The sequence below is a fragment of the Macrobrachium rosenbergii genome, chromosome 52 (genome assembly GCF_040412425.1).
Source record: "Macrobrachium rosenbergii isolate ZJJX-2024 chromosome 52, ASM4041242v1, whole genome shotgun sequence".
Lineage (NCBI taxonomy): Eukaryota > Metazoa > Arthropoda > Malacostraca > Decapoda > Palaemonidae > Macrobrachium > Macrobrachium rosenbergii.
The window spans coordinates 595,275-615,319 of record NC_089792.1 but is presented as its reverse complement, the minus strand read 5'-3'; the positions used below and the strand labels follow the sequence as shown (position 1 = coordinate 615,319).

Here is a 20,045-nt window from a genome sequence, read left to right as displayed (position 1 = left end):
TGAAAATATCAGAGAATATATATATTCCTGATTATACAGATTCACTGTAACATATGTTATGTATATTCACTAAAAATTTCAGGAATATACATATCCTCTGGAGTGAATCAGACATTATGCACATTCCTGAAAATATCAGAGAATATATATATTCCCTGATTATACAGATTCACTGTAACATATGTATATATATATATATATATATATATATATATATATATATATATATATATATATATATATATATATATATATATAGTGTGTGTGTGTAAAAAATCACAGATGATCCATGTGATCTCAGTATATAAGCGAATACCACAGGAAAATGACAAGCAGAAGTCAGTACCAATCGCTTTCTATGGTATTTTTATATATATATATATATATATATATATATATATATATATATATATATATATATATATATATATATATATATATATATATATTTGTAAAATATACATATATATGTATATATATTATCTTATATATATATATATATATATATATATATATATATATATATATATATATATATATATATATATATATATATATATATATGATATATTGTCGGAACCCCAATACAAAATTAAAAACGCACAAGACAAAATATGAAATAGTTTATATTTATGTATACAATTTTATGATTGAACTGAATTCTCAATCCAAGTGAAAATTTCATATCCTTTTATTATTATCATAAAGGATTTAACATTCAAATGAATGTCATTAAATTTATCATTAATTCTAAATATATATTTTTAAGATATACATTTTGTTATATCCACTTCAAAGCTATTAGGGCGGGGAAATATGCAATAATGATCAATCTTTCACTGAAAAGATTCTGAATATATCTGAAAGGTTAAACCCTTACTATGGATGTTATTTGTTAAACTCTGATATTCAGTGAAATTTCATAGGCCATCTATTTTCTCTCTTATCCCAAAGCACTTCAGATTCTGAACTTTCACCTTTAGTTCAATTAAGTGTTTTAGCTACTGACAATACTGCCCGAAAATGGAAGACCGCAGTCTCTGCAAAAATACAAAACTGAGAAAAATGGAAGATATTGCAGTTTTCCCTTGCCTTACTACTGATTTTGCAGATACAGCAAATGGGAGCCCTTAAATAAAGCATTGAAGAATCATTTTGAAACTGCAGTAACTTGTGTATTAGTGTTTCACGAGCACAATAGGTGGCATATCTCAATTTCGAAAATTTTGCAAATACTGCAGTTTTCCACTTTAGGGCAGAATAATGGCCTTACTTCTTATTTTAATTTTTACCCATGCATCAAAGCACCTGTTTTCAATACGAAATTTAACGAGAGATGATAATTTAGTAAAGAAGACAGAAGTGGGGAATTATAATCATTCTTTCTACTTCGAAAAGTCATTGCTTTTCATTTTTCCCGTCATCCAAGGGATAAGTTGGTAAGTTCTGGTTGATTTGTACAGTAATAGTTTACTCTAGAGGGTCAAGTAGCAGGCAAAAGCTATAAGGAACGCAATTCTATATTCTTTTTTTTTTATTTTTGGGTTAGCATAACTGACTGAAAATAGATATCCACGACCAAATTAGCACTTATGACTTGGACCATCGTCAGATGGAGTCTAGTTTGTCAATTTTTCATGGGTTTTATTTTAATGAATCTTTCACATTCACAATTGATCCCTGATTCCCTTCTCCTGCCGAAAGCAACCAGAATAATAATAATAATAATAATAATAATAATAATAATAATAATAATAATAATAATAATAATAATAATAATAATAATAATAATAATAATTCTTTGGAAGCTTGATTTTCAAGTCAATGGCATCTTTGGTGGGCTTATTCAATATGAACAGGTTCGCGTTCTGAATAATAATAATAATAATAATAATAATAATAATAATAATAATAATAATAATAATAATAATAATAATAATAATAATAATAATTATTATTATTATTATTATTATTATTAATATGTCAAAAGCTTGAATTTCAAGTCAATGGCATCTTTGGTGGGCTCGTTCCACAAGAACAGGTCCACCTTCTGAATAATAATAAATAATAATAATAATAATAATAATAATAATAATAATAATAATAATAATAATAACAATAATAATAATAATAATAATAATAATAACAAACTTCACGCCTTTCAGCTGACGTCTCGAACTGGCAGCTGACCAAGAACGACACCGTGACGCTATGCAACAATACCGAAGGTGAAACAGATTGGGGCGAAGGCGGTTTTGCGCCTCACGGCTTCGCTGGCATCATGAACGGGGCCGCTACCTGCTTCTTCGGCTTCGTAGGCTTCGACTGCATTGCTACGACTGGTAGGAATCTTTGCTTAATACTCTTTCTCTCTCTCTCTCTCTCTCTCTCTCTCTCTCTCTCTCTCTCTCTCCCAATAAAACACAGCTTCCTTCCAAGCGAAACTTAAGACTGCATTGCTACAACTGCTTTCTCTCTCTCTCTCTCTCTCTCTCTCTCTCTCTCTCTCTCTCTCTCTCTCTCTCTCTCTCTTCTGAATAAAACAGTGTTAAGAGAAACTTAAGACTGCATTGCTAGGACTTTGTTTTCTCTCTCTCTCTCTCTCTCTCTCTCTCTCTCTCTCTCTCTCTCTCCCTCCCTCCCTCCCTCTCTCTCTCTCTCTCTCTCTCTCTCTCTCTCTCTCTCTCTCTCTCTCTCTCTCTCTCTTTGAATAAAAGTGTTGAGAGAAACTTAAAAATCAAGATTCAATTGCGAATGGGGAGCCTTAGTGAAACTCCGCATTTGGCAGTGTCATAAAATCATCAAGGGTTCTTCTGTAAAAGATTCTAGTGGACCTCCATCTTGAATAAAAAAAAAATAACATTTAAAACAAAAATCACGACAGAAATTTGCATGGAGAGCTTGTCAAGATCCGCATCTGTCATTTTCAAAGAATCATAGAGTGCCTGTAAAACTTCTAGTGGAGTTGTCTACCTTGAATACATGAGAATTAAATTAAAATAAAAATCATGTCAAAATGCACATCTGCTTGTTACATAAAATCATCAAAATTTATCTAAAACAGATCTAATATAGAATGTATATAGAATGTAATGAAAAATAAGAACAAAATATTAATAAGGAAATATCTACATTTATGTATACAAGTAAGAGTGTATTTATCAAAACACAAAAATGATTAAAATAGGTATATGAGTAAGGCTGTATTTATCAAAATTCAAAAATTATTAAAATGGTGTGTATGAGTAAGATTTTATCAAAATACAAAATTTTAAAAAATTTATTTAATAATTTTTGTATTTTGACAAATACAGTCTTACTCATATCAACCATTTTGATAATTTTTGTATTTTGATAATTAGTCTTTCTCGCACACATAACTTTGGATTTTTACCTATCATTTCCGGTCACAGTATAGTGACGCACCATAAGTAACAACATTCAGAAAAATCTCACAATAGTATGAGTCATTAAAATGGTGAAGAAATCCCCACCATTGTGGATTTCATCACCAATCACAATTCTAGGTGTGCCATTAATTCATAAAAATCTCATAATAGCATGAATCACAAAAATGGTGAAGAATAGAAGGTAGAATTTAGGCCAAAGGCCAATCGCTGGGACCTATGAGTCATTCAGCGCTGTAACTAAAATTGACAGAAGAAAAGGTTTGAAAGGTGTAACAGGAAGAAAAAAAAAATCCAGTTGCACCAAGAATCAATTGTTAGAAGAGGGTCGAGGAGAGTAAGAAGAAAGAGAATATGAACGGAGGTACAGTAATAGGAATGAAAGGGGTTGCAGCTAGGGGCCCTAATTCCTTCGCCAGTCAAAACGTTAACCATTTTAACACTGTCTTTCTCGTTTTGTTTTGCAGGCGAGGAAGCGATCAACCCAGCACGCAACATCCCACTATCGATAAGCGTCTCCCTATTGGTCATTTTCTTGGCTTATTTCGGAATGTCTGCAACTGTTACGCTGTCTGTGCCCTACTGTGCATTGGTATGATTTATGTATACTAACCCTCCTGAATTTCCTTCCAAGATATATTCACGTCTGCGTTAGATGTAAACAGTTTTGTTAACAATGTTTTGCATCTCTGTGAACAAACTGCTTTTTAGGTTCATACGTCACGTTTTCCTATTGACTTTTAATATAATGAGTCTTTAAGTTTTTATTTGTATTTTCAATGACGTTCTTTCTATATTAAATACAGCCTCATTGTCATTTCCATTCTCCTTTGCAAATTCATTCAGGTTTTTTCCCCTTCTAATCCTTGGTAAATTGGCAATTAGCGTGAGTCTGTACATCCCTTAGTTACGAACCCTTTTAGCTTTGTATACCTTTTCACTGTTACGCTTCAAATTATCGTATAATGATACATGGCGTTTAACCATTTTTGCATCGCTCATTAGCAGTTGATATCATAGCACGATTCTCTGTTAATTCTAAAATCATCAGGTCTTTTAATATTCATTCACTATTTAAGCTTCTGCTATACAATCTATTACTTATTCATTAAATATTCAATACCTTATCACATCTGCTTTTACATTTCTGCTGTTTCATCTAATATCGTTAATATTTCCATTTCTTGTGTATACGGTTATACGTCTTCTATCTTCAATGTCTCCTCCGGTCCCTTTAAAGTTCAAGTGAATTACCTTATTGCATTTACACGAGCGAAAAATTTAAGCTTATAACCCTCCTAAGTCAATTAATCACGAGGTATTCTTGATATCCTAACATTTGTCCATTTCTTAGTTTATCAATTTACTCTGTAACCCTCCGTTAATATTCATAAATAAATAAAATTACGATTCTCGTGCTTGTAACTTCCACTCAGCACTTGAGGGAATGCAAGGATTAATTCGCTGTTCATGTGCGTGGTGGCAGAGTACACTCACAGCCAGTCACATTTACGTTCAATGCAAATATCTATATCAGCAAGATAATGTTCTCCATTACGTCCATTCACCGTTTTCATATTCAAGTTCAATGCCAATATTAACATCTGCAATATATTATTCCCCACTGTACCCATTCACAGTTGCATATTTAAGTTCAGTGCCAATATCAATTTCAATGCCAATATTAATTTCAATGCCAATATTACTTTCAGTGCCAATATCAATTTCAGTGCCAATATCACTTTCAGTGTCAATATTACTTTCAATACCAATATTAATTACAATGCCAATATTAAAATCTGCAAAAATGTTCCCCACTAAGCCCATTCACTTGTTTCACCTTTAAGTTCGACGCCAATATTAATATCTGCAAAATAATGTTCTCCATTATGCCAATTCACCTGTTTTATTCAATGTCAATATTGATATCTGCAAAATAATGTTCTCTATTACGCCCATTCACTTGTTTCACATCTAAGTTCAATGCCAATATTAATATCTGCAAAACAGGTTTACATGTTTCACATTTAAGTTCAACGCCAATATTAATGTCTGCAAAATAATGTCCCCATTACATCCATTCACCTATTTCATCGACTATTTATCCACCCAGGATCCAGACGCCGCCCTAGTGGCCTATTTCAACGACAAAGATATGCAGGTGTCAAAATGGATTGTGAGCATTGGAGCCCTTTTCGGATTTTCTGCCAGGTATTTCTCTCTCTCTCTCTCTCTCTCTCTCTCTCTCTCTCTCTCTCTCTCTCTCTCTCTCTCTCTCTCTCTCTCTCATGCTGATGAGGGCCTGATAACAATTGCCAAATCTGGCTATCTTTATCAGTGTTATATCAGCATTATATCAGCTTCGCTTCTCAACTCAACTTAGCATGCATTTAGATACACAATTGACGTACCTGTATGTATGTACGTATGTATGAATAAGTAAACATACGACCTTTTATATCAAAGATATCTGTATGAGAATGTCTTTATGCAAATGTACGGTTGTGTAAATATCAGTTCCAACACATTGCTTGGACGTATTAAAATCATATCATATTAAAAATATTACCAGGTAGTACCAGTTTTTTTTTATCTAATGGGAATTCTGAGTAATCGGCTACTGTTATTAACTCTTTATCCTATCGGTAATACTCACTATTATCAGAAGTCATACCTTTGGCCTTTTGATAAGAACACTGGTAAGTCCCAATTGTAATCAACGAAAGTTATTTTGGCTAATCATCTCGTAGAGACTATGACAAACAACAGGAACCTCGTATTCTTCATGATTGAGTGAATGGAATTGGAAATAGAATTTAGGCCAAAGGACAAGCACTGGGACCTATGAGGTTATTCAGTGCTGAAACTGAAACTGACAGTAAAAATGTTTGAAAGGTGTACCAGGAGGAAAACGTCGCAGTTGCGCAATGAATCAATTGTTAGGAGAGGTGAAAGTAAGAATAAAAAGATAGAGATTATGAACGGAGGTACAGTAAAAGGAATGAAAGGGGTCGCAGCTAGGGGCCGAAGGGACGCTGCAACGAACCTTAAGTAATGCCTACAGTGCACCGCATGAGGTGCATTGACGGCACTACCCTCCTACGGGGCCAATTCTCTTTAGATCATTTCCAGTTTTTATGAATAGCAATGTTCAATGATGCATCGTTATTTCTTTTACTATTTTGCTCATTATGGTCATCTTACAATAATTACAGATTAAGTTATTTTTTATATAAAATCTGTTTATACTTAATAATTACTTCAGTTAATCAATAAATATTAAAAGCGATAATAATTCGCATAACTAAACACCAACGGTAAAAGATATCGCCCTGTTAATCTACAGTGAATTCCTCAACGAGTATGAATGGGCTTGTTTGAATGAGTCAGGAAAACATATCATAAACATGTAGGTAACTTATCACACACACATCCCAAACCGGTTGAAAACAAGTCAACGGCATTAAGTGCAAAAACGAATCATTGGCCAATGGAGGACTGTCTTACTAAGCTTTGGTTAAGATTACCAAACTGTTCTGCCCTAAAATGGAAAACTGCAGTATCTGCAAAATTTTCGAAATTGAGATATGCCACATATGCCACCTATTGGGCTCATTAAACACTAATAAACAAGTTACTGCAGTTTCAGAATAATTCTTCAATGCTTTATTTAGGGGGTCCCGTTTGCAGTATCTGCAAAATCAGTAGTAAGGCAAGAAAAAACTACAGTATCTACCATTTTTCTCAGTTTTGTATTTTGGGTGATACTGCAGCCTTCCATTTTGGGGCAGTGTTGTTGACTTGTATCCAACCTGTTCGGGACGATGTTTTACTCAATCAGACCTTTCTCCCCCATTCCAGTATGGTTGGCGTGCTCTTGCCTCTTCCAAGGATCATTTACGCCATGGCGAATGATGGCATCATATTCAGGTTCCTTTCCAGGGTCAACAAGCGATTCAAGACGCCTATACTTGCCACCTTCCTCACTGGGCTACTCGCAGGTAAGAAGAGCCAACACCTCTGGCTTTCTCTCTCTCAAGAGATTCTTCTCAACTTCTACACTTGGGAGTTTTAGCATTTGATTTCTTACACTCCCACGGTGTCCCCATTTCAGTAATCCAGTTATTATTATTATTATTATTATTATTATTATTATTATTATTATTATTATTATTATTATTATTATTATTATTATTATTAATAATAAATACTCATAGTAGCATGAGTCTTAAAATGGAGAAACGAATCCACAGTTATGTATGTGTACATATATTTAAAGATAAAACTGTACATATAGTTTTATATTTAAATATATGTACATACACATAATTGTGGATTTGTTTCTCTATTATTCACTTATTATTATTATTATTATTATTATTATTATTATTATTATTATTATTATTATTATTATTATTATTATTCAGAAGACGAACCTAATTCATTTGGAACAAGCCCACCAATGGGGCCACTGACTTGAAATTCAAGCTTCCAAAGAATATTAACGCGTTCATTCGAATGGAGTAACAGAAGGAAAGAGGAGACCAGTTATTAGAAAAACAGAGGAATTAACAAATAAATAAATAAAAAATGTAAGTATAATACTTTTTACCACTTATCATACGATAAGATAAATGCTGTGACTTTTATTTCTACAGGGCTCCTGGCGATGTTATTCGATCTGCAGGCTCTGGTAGACATGATGAGTATCGGAACTCTGATGGCATACACCATTGTTGCTGTATCAGTAATGCTTCTCAGGTAATAGTTTCTTCAAAAGTCACTTGTAGCAGTATCAGTATTCAGGTAGTACAGTTTCTACAAAAGCCACTTGTAGCAGTATCAGTAATGCTTCTCAGGTAGTACAGTTTCTTCAAAAGTCACTTGTAGCAGTATCAGTATTGCTTCTCAGGTAGTACAGTTTCTCCAAAAGTCACTTGTAGCAGTATCAGTAATGCTTCTCAGGTAGTACAGTTTCTTCAAAAGTCACTTGTAGCAGTATCAGTATTGCTTCTCAGGTAGTACAGTTTCTCCAAAAGTCACTTGTAGCAGTATCAGTAATGCTTCTCAGGTAATAGTTTTTTCAAAAGTCACTTGTAGCAGTATCTGTAATGCTTCTCAGGTAATAGTTTCTTCAAAAGTCACTTGTAGCAATATCAGTGATGCTTCTCAGGTAATAGTTTCTTCAAAAGTCACTTGTAGCAGTATCTGTAATGCTTCTCAGGTAGTGCAGTGTCTTCAAACGTCACAAATACACTTTTTGTAGAACTCAATTTTTTTTTTTTTTATATAATTCTGGGAATATTACGTTCCTGAATGGAAAATTTTGGAACTTATCTCCTGAAACAGCACAGCAAGTTACTCTCTAGAACCGTAGATACAATTTCAGGTTTCCATTGTTTTTCTTCTTCTTATTCTTCTTCTCTTGCATCTAAGAAACTCCGGAAAAGGAAAACAAAAATTATGAACAAAATCACATGCACACACACACACGTTTATATATAAATTTATATATATATATATTATTTAAAAATTTATATATATATATATATATATACAATACTTTTTTTTTATATAATACATACATACATACATACATACATACATACATACATACATACATACATACATACATATATATATATACATACATACATATATATATAATATATATATATATATATATATATATATATATATATATATATATATATATATATATATATATATTACTGTGGATCCTTCTTTTAGCTAACTGAGAAGCATGATACGGTATATATATATATATATATATATATATATATATATATATATATATATATATATATATATATATATATATATATATATATACATACAGTATATACAATATATATACTGCATATGTGTGTTTAAGTGTCGTGCCAGTAGTAAATTCCTAAGCTAAAATAATACTAATATTCACATATAGATATCAAAATGAATGTTCCACAAATATCTACTATATCTAACATAAATATCAATCACTAAATTTGTTCATCACTACCAAGAGGACACAAGTCTGATGCCTGGGCTGTACTGAGGATCTGTTTTTCATTTCAATTTCCTTTCTGAAAATAAAGGTTCACCCCAGATACAGAAGATGAGGAGCCCCAGAGTCTGATGGAAACAGCAAAGAAGAAACTCTCCTTGAGTCCCCAATCTTACTCTAGGAATCAGGTCATGAGGCAGTTATTCAACCTGGACAAGCACAGTGAACCTACAGAGCTCTCTAGTTCTGTGGCAAGTTATGGGACTTTGGTATATTGTAAGTAAGGGCTTTTGCTACTGTTGCCTAATCTGTTCTCATTGTGTTATATGCAATCATTTCTGAGACATATATTCATGGTTTTGGGGTTGGTTATAGTTAGGTGAATCTACAATTTTAGCTCACGGTGGGATTTTGGTATGTTGTCAGTGATGGGCTTTTGCTACTGTTGCCTAATCTGTTCTCACTGTGTTATATGCAATCATACCTCAGACATATATTCATGAATTAGGGGTTGGTTGTAATTAGGTGACTCTACAATTTCAGCTCATTGTGGGACTTTGGTATATTGTCAGTAATGGGCTTTTGCTACTGTTGCCTAACTGTTCTCATTTTGAGTTATACACAATAATTTCTGAGACATATATCCATGATTTAGGGGTTGGTTATATTTGAGTGAATCTACAATTTCAGCTCATACATTAATTAACACTACATCTTAAGATTTTTGTTTATTTCAGGAAGGATACCCATTCCCACTGACAACTTAAAAACAAATCAGATTTAGAGAGTTTATACCTGCTCTTCTAACGCCTCCAGATTTAGGAATCCTTTTTAAATAAATGTTTTCATTTACATATTCAACAGCTCATTTTAACAATATCGAAGGACTGACAACCAACTCCCTAACTTTGTAAATTTAAGGTGTTTAAGATCAATCTTACAGCCACCTAACTTCACCAGTGTATCTCACCTACCATTTGTAGGGTGTGTCCACATTATGTTAACCCGTGTGATAATCGCATGTTGATAACTTATTGCGTATATATCACAAACAGGTTGAAAACACATTAACGACCGTACTTAGAGAACAAAAGCTTTGGGTAGAATTATCAACAAGGCGTTGACTTGTATTCAACATGCTTGCGATCTGCATGATGATTTACAACAAAAACAGTTTGAATACAAGTCAACGATTTATTGGCAATCCTAACCAATACTTCGTAAGATTATCCACTACTGGCCAAAGATTAGTTCTCCACTTACCAGTCGCTGACCTGTTTTTAAACTGTTTGCTACAAGTATGCAATAAGATGCCAGTTTGTTTATGACATTTTTGAAGTAGTGTCAACGCAACCCTAGTCTTATGTGCCTTTACTCTCAACCATTTTTAGATTTTTCTTGTACCAAGCTGAACAAATCCACGAAGGCATATGCCATACATTTTATTGTAGTTAGCTACATTAGATACAACTGTTCGCCACTTAATGATGGATTCTTTCTCATCTAACGTTTGAAGGTATATTGATCGCCATCCTGTGCGGCCTGCTCGTCATACTTCGAGAACCTCTCTCCCAGGGAGATGCTGGCGCCATTGTCGGCATTGTTATCATGGCGGTTCTCAACGTCATCAATATTTTAATCCTTGCAATGCAGCCAGAGTCCAAGAAAGTTCTTTCCTTCAAGGTACGTTAACTGGACGTTTTGTTTTTTAGTTTTCTGAAAACCATTGTGCCGGTTTTGTCTGTCCGTCTGCACTTTGCAGATCTTAAAAACTACTGAGGCTAGAGGGCAGCAAATTGGCATGTTTTTTCAAGGCAGCAGCAGAATGACCTTGAGTCTTCTATGGTTACAGGAAAAATATTAAATAATTTGACATCAACAGCAATATACATTTTCCTCTTGTAGAGGGCAGAGAATTAATTAAACCATCCGACTTGATGTGAATGTGAAATTTGATAAGATGATCACAGCGTTTGATCTGCAACTGCATTTCAGTATCACTGTTGTAAAGTGCAGTTAATGGTTAAGATATCTGGTTTTGGGGCAATAAATGAGTTATGAAAACTGATTTCATTAAGCACGGATTAGGAGAGAAACCTTGATGTCATGACATTATTATTATTATTATTATTATTATTATTATTATTATTATTATTATTATTATTATTATTATTATTATTATTGATTTCAACAAGTGACAAGTGCCTGACCATGAAATAATAATAATAATAATAATAATAATAATAATAATAATAATAATAATAATAATAATAATAATAATAATAAAAAATAATAATAATTATTATTATTATTATTATTATTATTATTATTATTATTATTATTAATAATAATTATTATTTATTATTATTATTATTATTATTATTATTATTATTCAAGAGCCCTGACCATGAAATTACTGATCGAAAAAGACACCGTTTGTGAATATTGGGTAAGAACGTTTCAATTAAGACATAATTTCTAAAATGTCTATCGTAAAAAGCACGGTTCCTTGACACAGGTTCCTCTGGTCCCGTGGATGCCTGCAGTGAGTGCCTTCATCAATTTCTATCTCATGTTCAACTTGTCTACAGACACGTGGATTCGATTCGCTATCTGGATGGCAATCGGTGAGTTCATTTTTGGTTCCGTGATTCTCAGGTTGGAAACAGGCCCATTTCACTATTTTGCCTCAAAATAATGAAATGAAAGTAAAGGGTTTATGAAACCCAATCAAGATGAGCTCAATTCCTGCCTAAAACTTAGAGTTGGATCAGTCTAAAATACGACTGGAGGGAAAATATTGGGATGGCAAGTGGAAAAGTTAGTCAGGCGTAGTGAGTACTTCACCACAGAAAAGAATCTGATACTGAATAGACAACTTAGGAAAAGCTGTGATTTATGTGCTATTGTAAGCTTAATAATATGCTTTTTATCAATTAAGTGAAAATGTTCCATGGAAATCCTGTTCTTTAAAGGGATATATTCATACAGCCTCCACAAATAGATAGAGAAAATTGTATCATTACAAGAAACGGAAAAGAATTACATTTTCGATATGTACTGGTTGAATAAATCGATGAGGTAAAAATGTCACTTCTAAGGACAACTGGTTCATCATCAATATACATCAAAACTTTTAGAATACACTGCCACTGCAGGTCCATTTAGCAATTAAGCTTCTACATTGATTTCGGAATATGCAAATTCATATTCAAATTAGGACTTTTCTTTTTGAATATTTTAACCAAGTAGTCAAAGTAGGATTTTTCTTTTTGAATATTTTAGCCAAGTAGGATTTTTCTTTTTGAATATTTTAGCCAAGTAGGATTTTTCTTTTTAAATATTTTAACAAGTAGGATTTTTCTTTGTGAATATGTTAACCAAGTAGGATTTTTCTTTGTGAATATTTTAACCAAGTAGGATTTTTCTTTGTGAATATTTTAACCAAGTAGGATTTTTCTTTGTGAATATTTTAACCAAGTGTCAAAAATCTCGTGTAATAACCTCCAGTTAGTTTCCAACAGACTAAATCTACCATTCCTTCATGCCAGGTTTTCCCATCTACTTCTTCTACGGAATGTTCCACAGCACAGAGGAACTTCGAGCAAAAGGGCGTTTATTTGGAATTGACAACCCAGGTGATCCAGGTAGGCTGCGCCCGTTCGTTATTCCCACAATCAATGTTCAGCTGGCTACCCCAATCAGCACTGCACCTAATACCCCAAAGGTGAACAGAATAGAAAAGAAGCCACCTAAACCTATATCGCCTCTGGTACTTGAAGAAGCTGTGAAAAACATTCCAGATGCAGAAGAAAAGGAGAATGAGGTTCAGAAGGCTTTAGAATCACTCGATAACGTAGTTAACGACTCTCTCCCACCAAACGAACTAGATGATGATGAGATTGAAAAGATGGAACTGGAAAATGTTACCAGCAGTGCACCAGAGGGTGTGGTTTCGGTAGCCCACACAAGCGAAGAAACAAAACAACACGATCTACCAGATTCAGTTGGTGGCATTGACTCACAAGCTGAGTTGCAGTTACAGAATTCTGTTAGTCCAGCTGATGGTGAAAAGAGTGAAGATACTGCCAGTGCTGAAAGTGAAAATGATGAAGAACAAAAGAATGATAATGCCGAAAGGGATAAATCAGTGCAGGCAAGGATAAACAGCATGCCGAAATCACTAGCCATAGTGATGTCTCAGCTTCTCCAGAGTGTCCCAAAGGCCACAGCAATTGACAGTGACCATGAGAATGAAAACCCTCTGGCCGGTTCTGAAAAAGTTGATAGAAAGAAACCTGAGCCATTAGTCCTTTCAAAGTCCGCTCCTTTAAGTCGATCTACTTCCCCAGTTCAAAATTCAGAGTCTTCTCCGACAACACCAAGTGCTCTCACTACTAGAAGTAGTGTCCCGAACACTCCAGTATCGAGGCGACACCCTACTAAACTTCTCAAGAGAGGCTCTAGTTTTGACGAAATCCCGCCCTCTTCAGCAGACAGCCCTCTTGCCCGGCGAGTAGACAAATTCTTCATCATACCAGTCAAGGAGCCAGACCAGTCCGACAGTGACAGCAGTCCTCTTCCTTCACCATCACCTAGCAACCGTTCAGGAGGGCAGGACGCTTTAATGAACGAACTCAGAAGTAGGATAAAAAATCTGCAAGATTCAGAGGACGCAAGAGAAGACGAGGATAGCACAGATAGCAAAATAGTACACGCTGGAAGTCAAGATTCTCTGGAAAAGCTTGGCAGTTCCAGTGACCGGCCAGTCAGCCCCGTGAGGGAATACAAACGTCTGGGTAGCAAAGAAATGTCTTTCTTAGGTGAGGGACTGGACACTATTCGCGAACGTGGTGAGAGCAGTATCAGTGTCGAAGATACTCTCCCGGTGTCTAGAGCAGGCACAGAAAAAGATCAGAAGATGGCGGTGAGAAAGGCTGACGACAAAACACCGACAACTAAACCTGTTTTAAGAAAAATTGATTCAATGAAAGAAGATTCAATATCTAGTGGGAAGACAACTGAAGAATCTAAGCAAACCAAGACAGAAGACGCCCAGAGCTCTGGACGTCCCCAGTCTTCGCAACCAAGCAATGTCAATAAGCTTAAGGCCTTGTTTGGGAGTTAGACAAACTAAGCCACGTACAGAATCATCGTCATTGTTTTACCCTGCGCAGGCAGAAGCGTTATTGCCTTGCATGTAGGCATATTCCCCTGCACGTAAATTCTTGACGGTCGTGAATGAATGTAACCCCAATCAAATGCACTTCATTTTTCACTTATACATCTGTGCTTAATACACAGATGCTAATTTTATATCGTGGGCGCCTTCGTTTGTATAAGCTCCATAGGTTTACATCACTGAAAAGGCTTCGTTGTCATACTAGAAAGATGATTAAACAATAATAAGCAATCACCCAAGACATAAATGGGAGATAAAAATTATTCACTTATTTCCTCTTTTAATGTTTTAATTTTTAATTCCATTTTTATTTCAAATGCATTCCACGATTTACCCGAGATAAGAGAAATGATAATTTTCCATAGTCGTAACCTACAGGAATAACTTATTTTTTGCTAGTAATCAGACATTTTTCTTGCTTTAGATCCAGAAAAATTAATAATTTTAAATTTGGCTGATGCAAGTAGTTCCTTATAACCTAAGGATTACGTATAAATTTTCGATCATATTATTTTCCAGAATGTCAAATTCGTTTCACTTTGACATTCACAAGTGCTCACTTATTTCATTTAACACTTTCTTGGCATTATTTCTGGTCTTATTATCACTTTCTCATTATTACTTTTGATAAAGTTAGAAAACTGTTCCATGATGGAAGCTGATGATACGTTATTCTCATCCTCTCAAAAACATATGTATATATATATATATATGTATATATATATATATATATATATATATATATATATATATATATATATATATGCTTACATATATACATAACTATATATATGTAAGTATATATGTGTATATATTCATATATATATATATATATATATATATATATATATATATATATATATATATATATATATATATATATATATATACACGTGTGTGTATCCGTGTGTTTGTGTTTGTGCGTTGTGCCTTTAAACCTTCAACTTCCCAAGTAAGTTCAGATATTTATGCAAACTATTATGTAAATGTTAAGAATACTGTGTAAAGTTTTGTATGATCCTTTCCTATTATTATTATTATTATTATTATTATTATTATTATTATTATTATTATTATTATTATTAGGAAGATGAACCCTATTCATATGGAACACATGAGACATAAATTTCTTGTCCATGTGAAAAATGTTTTGTAAATAAATATTAACTGAGCTTTATACAATTGTTCATTTGTCCTTACTTACTCCTCTGAAGATAAAGTTTCAATTCTCATCTTACTGTATTTCTCACCCACAGAGGTTTAAGTTACAAGAGAACAATAAATAACTGAAATGGAATGAAAGACTTAGTCTTTGAAACCTATAAATTGTCCGCGTATGAAATATGAATATTACGTTGAAGATATAAAGCCATTATTAAATTTTTCTTTCTAAATGAAAAAGCATTATCGTTTGCTTGAAATACAGTTGAGTTGAATATAGAATTGAGGCCAGAGGCCAAGCACTGGGACCCAGGAGGTCATTCAGCGCTGAAATGGAAATTGACAGCAAGAAGGTTTGGAAGGTGTAACAGGAGGAAAACCTCAAAGCAGTTGCACTATGAATCAGTAAGATGAAGAAAGCGAGTATGTATGAACGGAGGTACAGTAAAAGGAACGAAAGAGGTTGCAGCTAGGGACCGAAACCACGCTGCAAAGAACCTTAAGTAATGCCTACAGTGCACCGCATGAGGTGCACTGACGGCGCTGCCACCCTACGGGGATTTGAAATATAAACATTATGTTAATGAGATAATGCAATTGTTAATTTTTCTCACGTTTCTTTACGATTTATCATATATCTTAAAGAAAAAAAAAATATAAGCCCTACAGGCAATCCCAAGCTGGAACTGAAAGTGTAATATAGATAATCGACCTTCTGATTCCTAAGTATTGTTTATAAAACAAAAACGGGAAGAACATACATACATACATACATTCATACATACATACATACATACATACATACATATACATACATATATTATATACATATGTATATATATACATACATACATATAATATATATATATATATATATATATATATATATATATATATATATATATATATATATATATATATATATATATATATATATATATAATATATATATATAAAACTCATTAAGAGGAGTAAAACCTGGCAGAGCACTAAAATCCATATCAGAACATAAGACTTGAATCAAAATAATGATAAAAAACTTAATGAATTATAACTTTTTGTAAATGATTTCGCAACGTTGAGAATGTAATCACAAGGAACGCCTTAACAAAACACAGAACAGAAAGGTAAGAAATGTCTCAGGAAAACAGAAAGGCGTTTTAATAGCTGATGTAATTGATGTAATCAATTACATCAATTACGATGTAATTATCTGGGCGTAATTATCAGACAACGAGAGTAAACTACTGATAGCACCTTTACAAATGACCTGCCAAGTTAATGAATGGTTACGAGGCTTGTTTAGTAAAGCGGCCACATAAATTATGAATGAATCATTGGGTTATGTTCCCGTGGCAACTTTTTGAAACAAAATTGGAATTCAAATTGTTTTTAATGTGTTGAAATAAATAATAAACACGCAGAAAATGCGCCGAAGTTTCTTCGGAGCAATCGAGTTTTCTGTACAGCCGCTACAGCGTATAATCAATGCCACCGGAAATAGATCTATCTTTCGGTGGTCTCGGTATAATGCTGTATGAGATGCGGGCCATGAAACTTTACCTACGGCACGGTGGTGGCCTATCCTATATCGTTGCCAGAAGCATGATTGTGGGCAAATTTAACCTTGAATAAAATAAAAACTACTGAGGCTACAGGGCTGCATTTTGGTATTTTTGATGACCGGAGGGTGGATAATTACCATAAAAATTTGCAGCCCTCTAGCCTCAGTAGTTTTTAAGATCTGGGGGCGGACAGAAAAAGTGCGGACAGAATAAAGTGCGGACGGACAGACAAAGCCAGCACAATAGTTTTCTTTTACACAAAACTAAAAAGAGACAATTTCACATCAGCTACACGCGCAAGCACGCATGAACATAAACTGGCAGAATAAAGATGCACAGGAAACTTTGGAAAGACCTTTGTGTTCGGGGTCCCAAGTGATACATTGTGTCCCAAGCAAGAACGTGTGAAAACTCGGGGTGGATATTCGAGGAGGATTTTGTAGGTTTTTCCTTAAGTACATTTGATACACATGCGTACGATTCTCCTTGCATTTTGATAATTTACTTGTATTTTTATCTATTTGTTCACTTTTTAATCTATTTTTCTTTTCTAATGAGTGAATTTCCTCTTCCTGCATTTCTCATTACCTCCTCTTACCTCTTCCTAATGAACACCTTAATATTCTTTGGAAGCCTCTTGAATTTCACGTCACTGTCCCCTGTGGCAAGCTTGTTCCATATGAATAGGGTTCATCCTCTGGATGATAATAATAATAATAATAATAATAATAATAATAATAATAATAATAATAATGATAGTGTGTGTGTGTAGATCCAAAAATCTACCAGACAATTATTTCAGCTTTCTAACACACAAAGAAATCTTAGCATCAATATACCTATCCTCGCAGAGCCAATTTCCCAATAACGTCGACGGGGCCTCGGTCGCGGAATGCATTTAATGGCTACAGAGACTAGACTGAAATGTTGGCCTCGGGAAACAAAGGTAAACCCCCAATATGTTATTCAAGGAATGCCGGGAGAAAGAGATTAATAAAATTGCAGGCATCTTGCATGTCTCTCTCTCTCTCTCTTTACTTTAGGAGAGAGAGAGAGAGAGAGAGAGAGAGAGAGAGAGAGAGAGAGAGCAGAAACTTACGACTGCATTGCTACAACTGGTAGTTCTGCTCTCTCTCTCTCTCTCTCTCTCTCTCTCTCTCTCTCTCTCTCTCTCTCTCTCTCTCTCTCTTGGGTAATTCAAAACTGAGGGATAACTCACGGTGGACTTGGACAAACTTATGTCAATTTGTTTCACGGGAAAGCATGAGGCAAAGAAGTTGAGAAATAGAGACATATTTATTTATTTATCAGTTTGTTAATTTACTTATTTTTTATTAATTTGTTAATTAATTTTTTCCCTTTTATTAAGTGATCTCTTCCTTCTATATTTCTCTTTACCTTCTGTTACTTCTTTCTACTCAGTACTATATTATTCTTTGGAAGTTTCAATTTCAAATCGATGGCCCCTAAGGTAGGCTTGTTCCTTCTGAATAGGGTTCACCTTCTGAATAATAATAGTAATAATACATAGATTTAGACGAGCAATTTAAGTACAGGGGCCATATTCTGACTCAAGCAATTGATTTTTCATTTTACAATGAAGAAAGCAAATCGACACAACTTAACAATTATTCTTACTTATCCAGATTCAGGGATCCGTGAAATGAATGATCCTTGAATAACTGAATCTTACAAGAAAGATTCAGCGATAGTTTGATAAGATCGAATGAGCTGTTTATTTCATAGCTTATGGTCCTTCAGAAGTTTGTGGTTGACAAGACATCGCTGATGAAATTACTACTTTTACCCGTAATGATACGGTTTTTACTGGAAATGGAAAGGGCACATTAATATTGCAAGCTTCCACAGAAGAAGGTACTGTAACATGAAGAAAGAACAAACGAACAAATTACTATTATTATTATTATTATTATTATTATTATTATTATTATTATTATCATAAGACCTAGAAAATTTGTGCTGAAGAAGTTTCTTCCTTTACAGAGACAGGAATCATTACAAAATGTTTCAGCACCATTTAGATACCAGGGAGAGCATTTGCTTCCCTTTTTTGGAGTTAAAAAGCTCCCCATTATTGGATTATCCTCGTCGTCAGCATTTGTAAGCTTATTATGTACAGATAAGCTAAGAAGCACTGGCAATAATTCCATCCTCGAGTTTTCTGTACAGCTGCTACAGCGTATAATCAAGGCCACCGGAAACAGTGGTCTCGGTATACTGCTGTATGAGCCGCGGTCCATGAAACTTTAACCACGGCACGGTGGTGGTCTATCCTATATCGTTGCCAGATGCACGATTACGGCTAGCTTTAACCTTAGGTAAAATAAAAACTACTGAGGCTAGAGGGCTGCAATTTGGTATGTTTGATGACTGGAGGGTGGACGATCAACATACCAATTTGCAGCCCTCTAGCCTCAGTGGTTTTTAAGATCTGAGGGCGGACAGAAAATTTGCGGACAGAAAACCACTCTTCAATCATCAAACATAATTGCAGCCTTCTAGCCTCAGTAGATTTTGTTTTATTTAAGGTTAAAGTTAGCCATAATCATGCTTCAGGTAACGATATGGGACAGTCCACCACCGGGCCGTGGTTAAAGTTTCATGGACCACGGCTCATACAGCATCTATACCGCGACCACCGAAAGATAGGTCTATTTTTCTGGTGGCCTTGATTATACGCTGTGGCGGCTGTATAGAAA

The 20,045-nt window shown here is 34.2% G+C and overlaps 1 protein-coding gene across 2 annotated transcripts in view; it reads left to right on the top strand.

Annotated features, from left to right (window-relative positions):
- LOC136833986 (high affinity cationic amino acid transporter 1-like) overlaps positions 1-14,696 on the top strand; it is a 44,319-nt gene extending 29,623 nt beyond the window's left edge. For both annotated transcript variants that reach the window (XM_067096258.1, XM_067096259.1), the window contains exons 6-14: positions 2,166-2,342; positions 3,875-3,999; positions 5,521-5,618; positions 7,269-7,408; positions 8,066-8,168; positions 9,509-9,693; positions 10,934-11,100; positions 11,936-12,044; positions 12,969-14,696. In XM_067096258.1, the coding sequence (XP_066952359.1) occupies positions 2,166-2,342; positions 3,875-3,999; positions 5,521-5,618; positions 7,269-7,408; positions 8,066-8,168; positions 9,509-9,693; positions 10,934-11,100; positions 11,936-12,044; positions 12,969-14,545 (2,681 nt within the window). In that variant the 3' untranslated portion in view covers positions 14,546-14,696. The remainder of the gene's footprint in view (positions 1-2,165; positions 2,343-3,874; positions 4,000-5,520; positions 5,619-7,268; positions 7,409-8,065; positions 8,169-9,508; positions 9,694-10,933; positions 11,101-11,935; positions 12,045-12,968) is intronic.
- Positions 14,697-20,045: the final 5,349 nt, after the last annotated feature.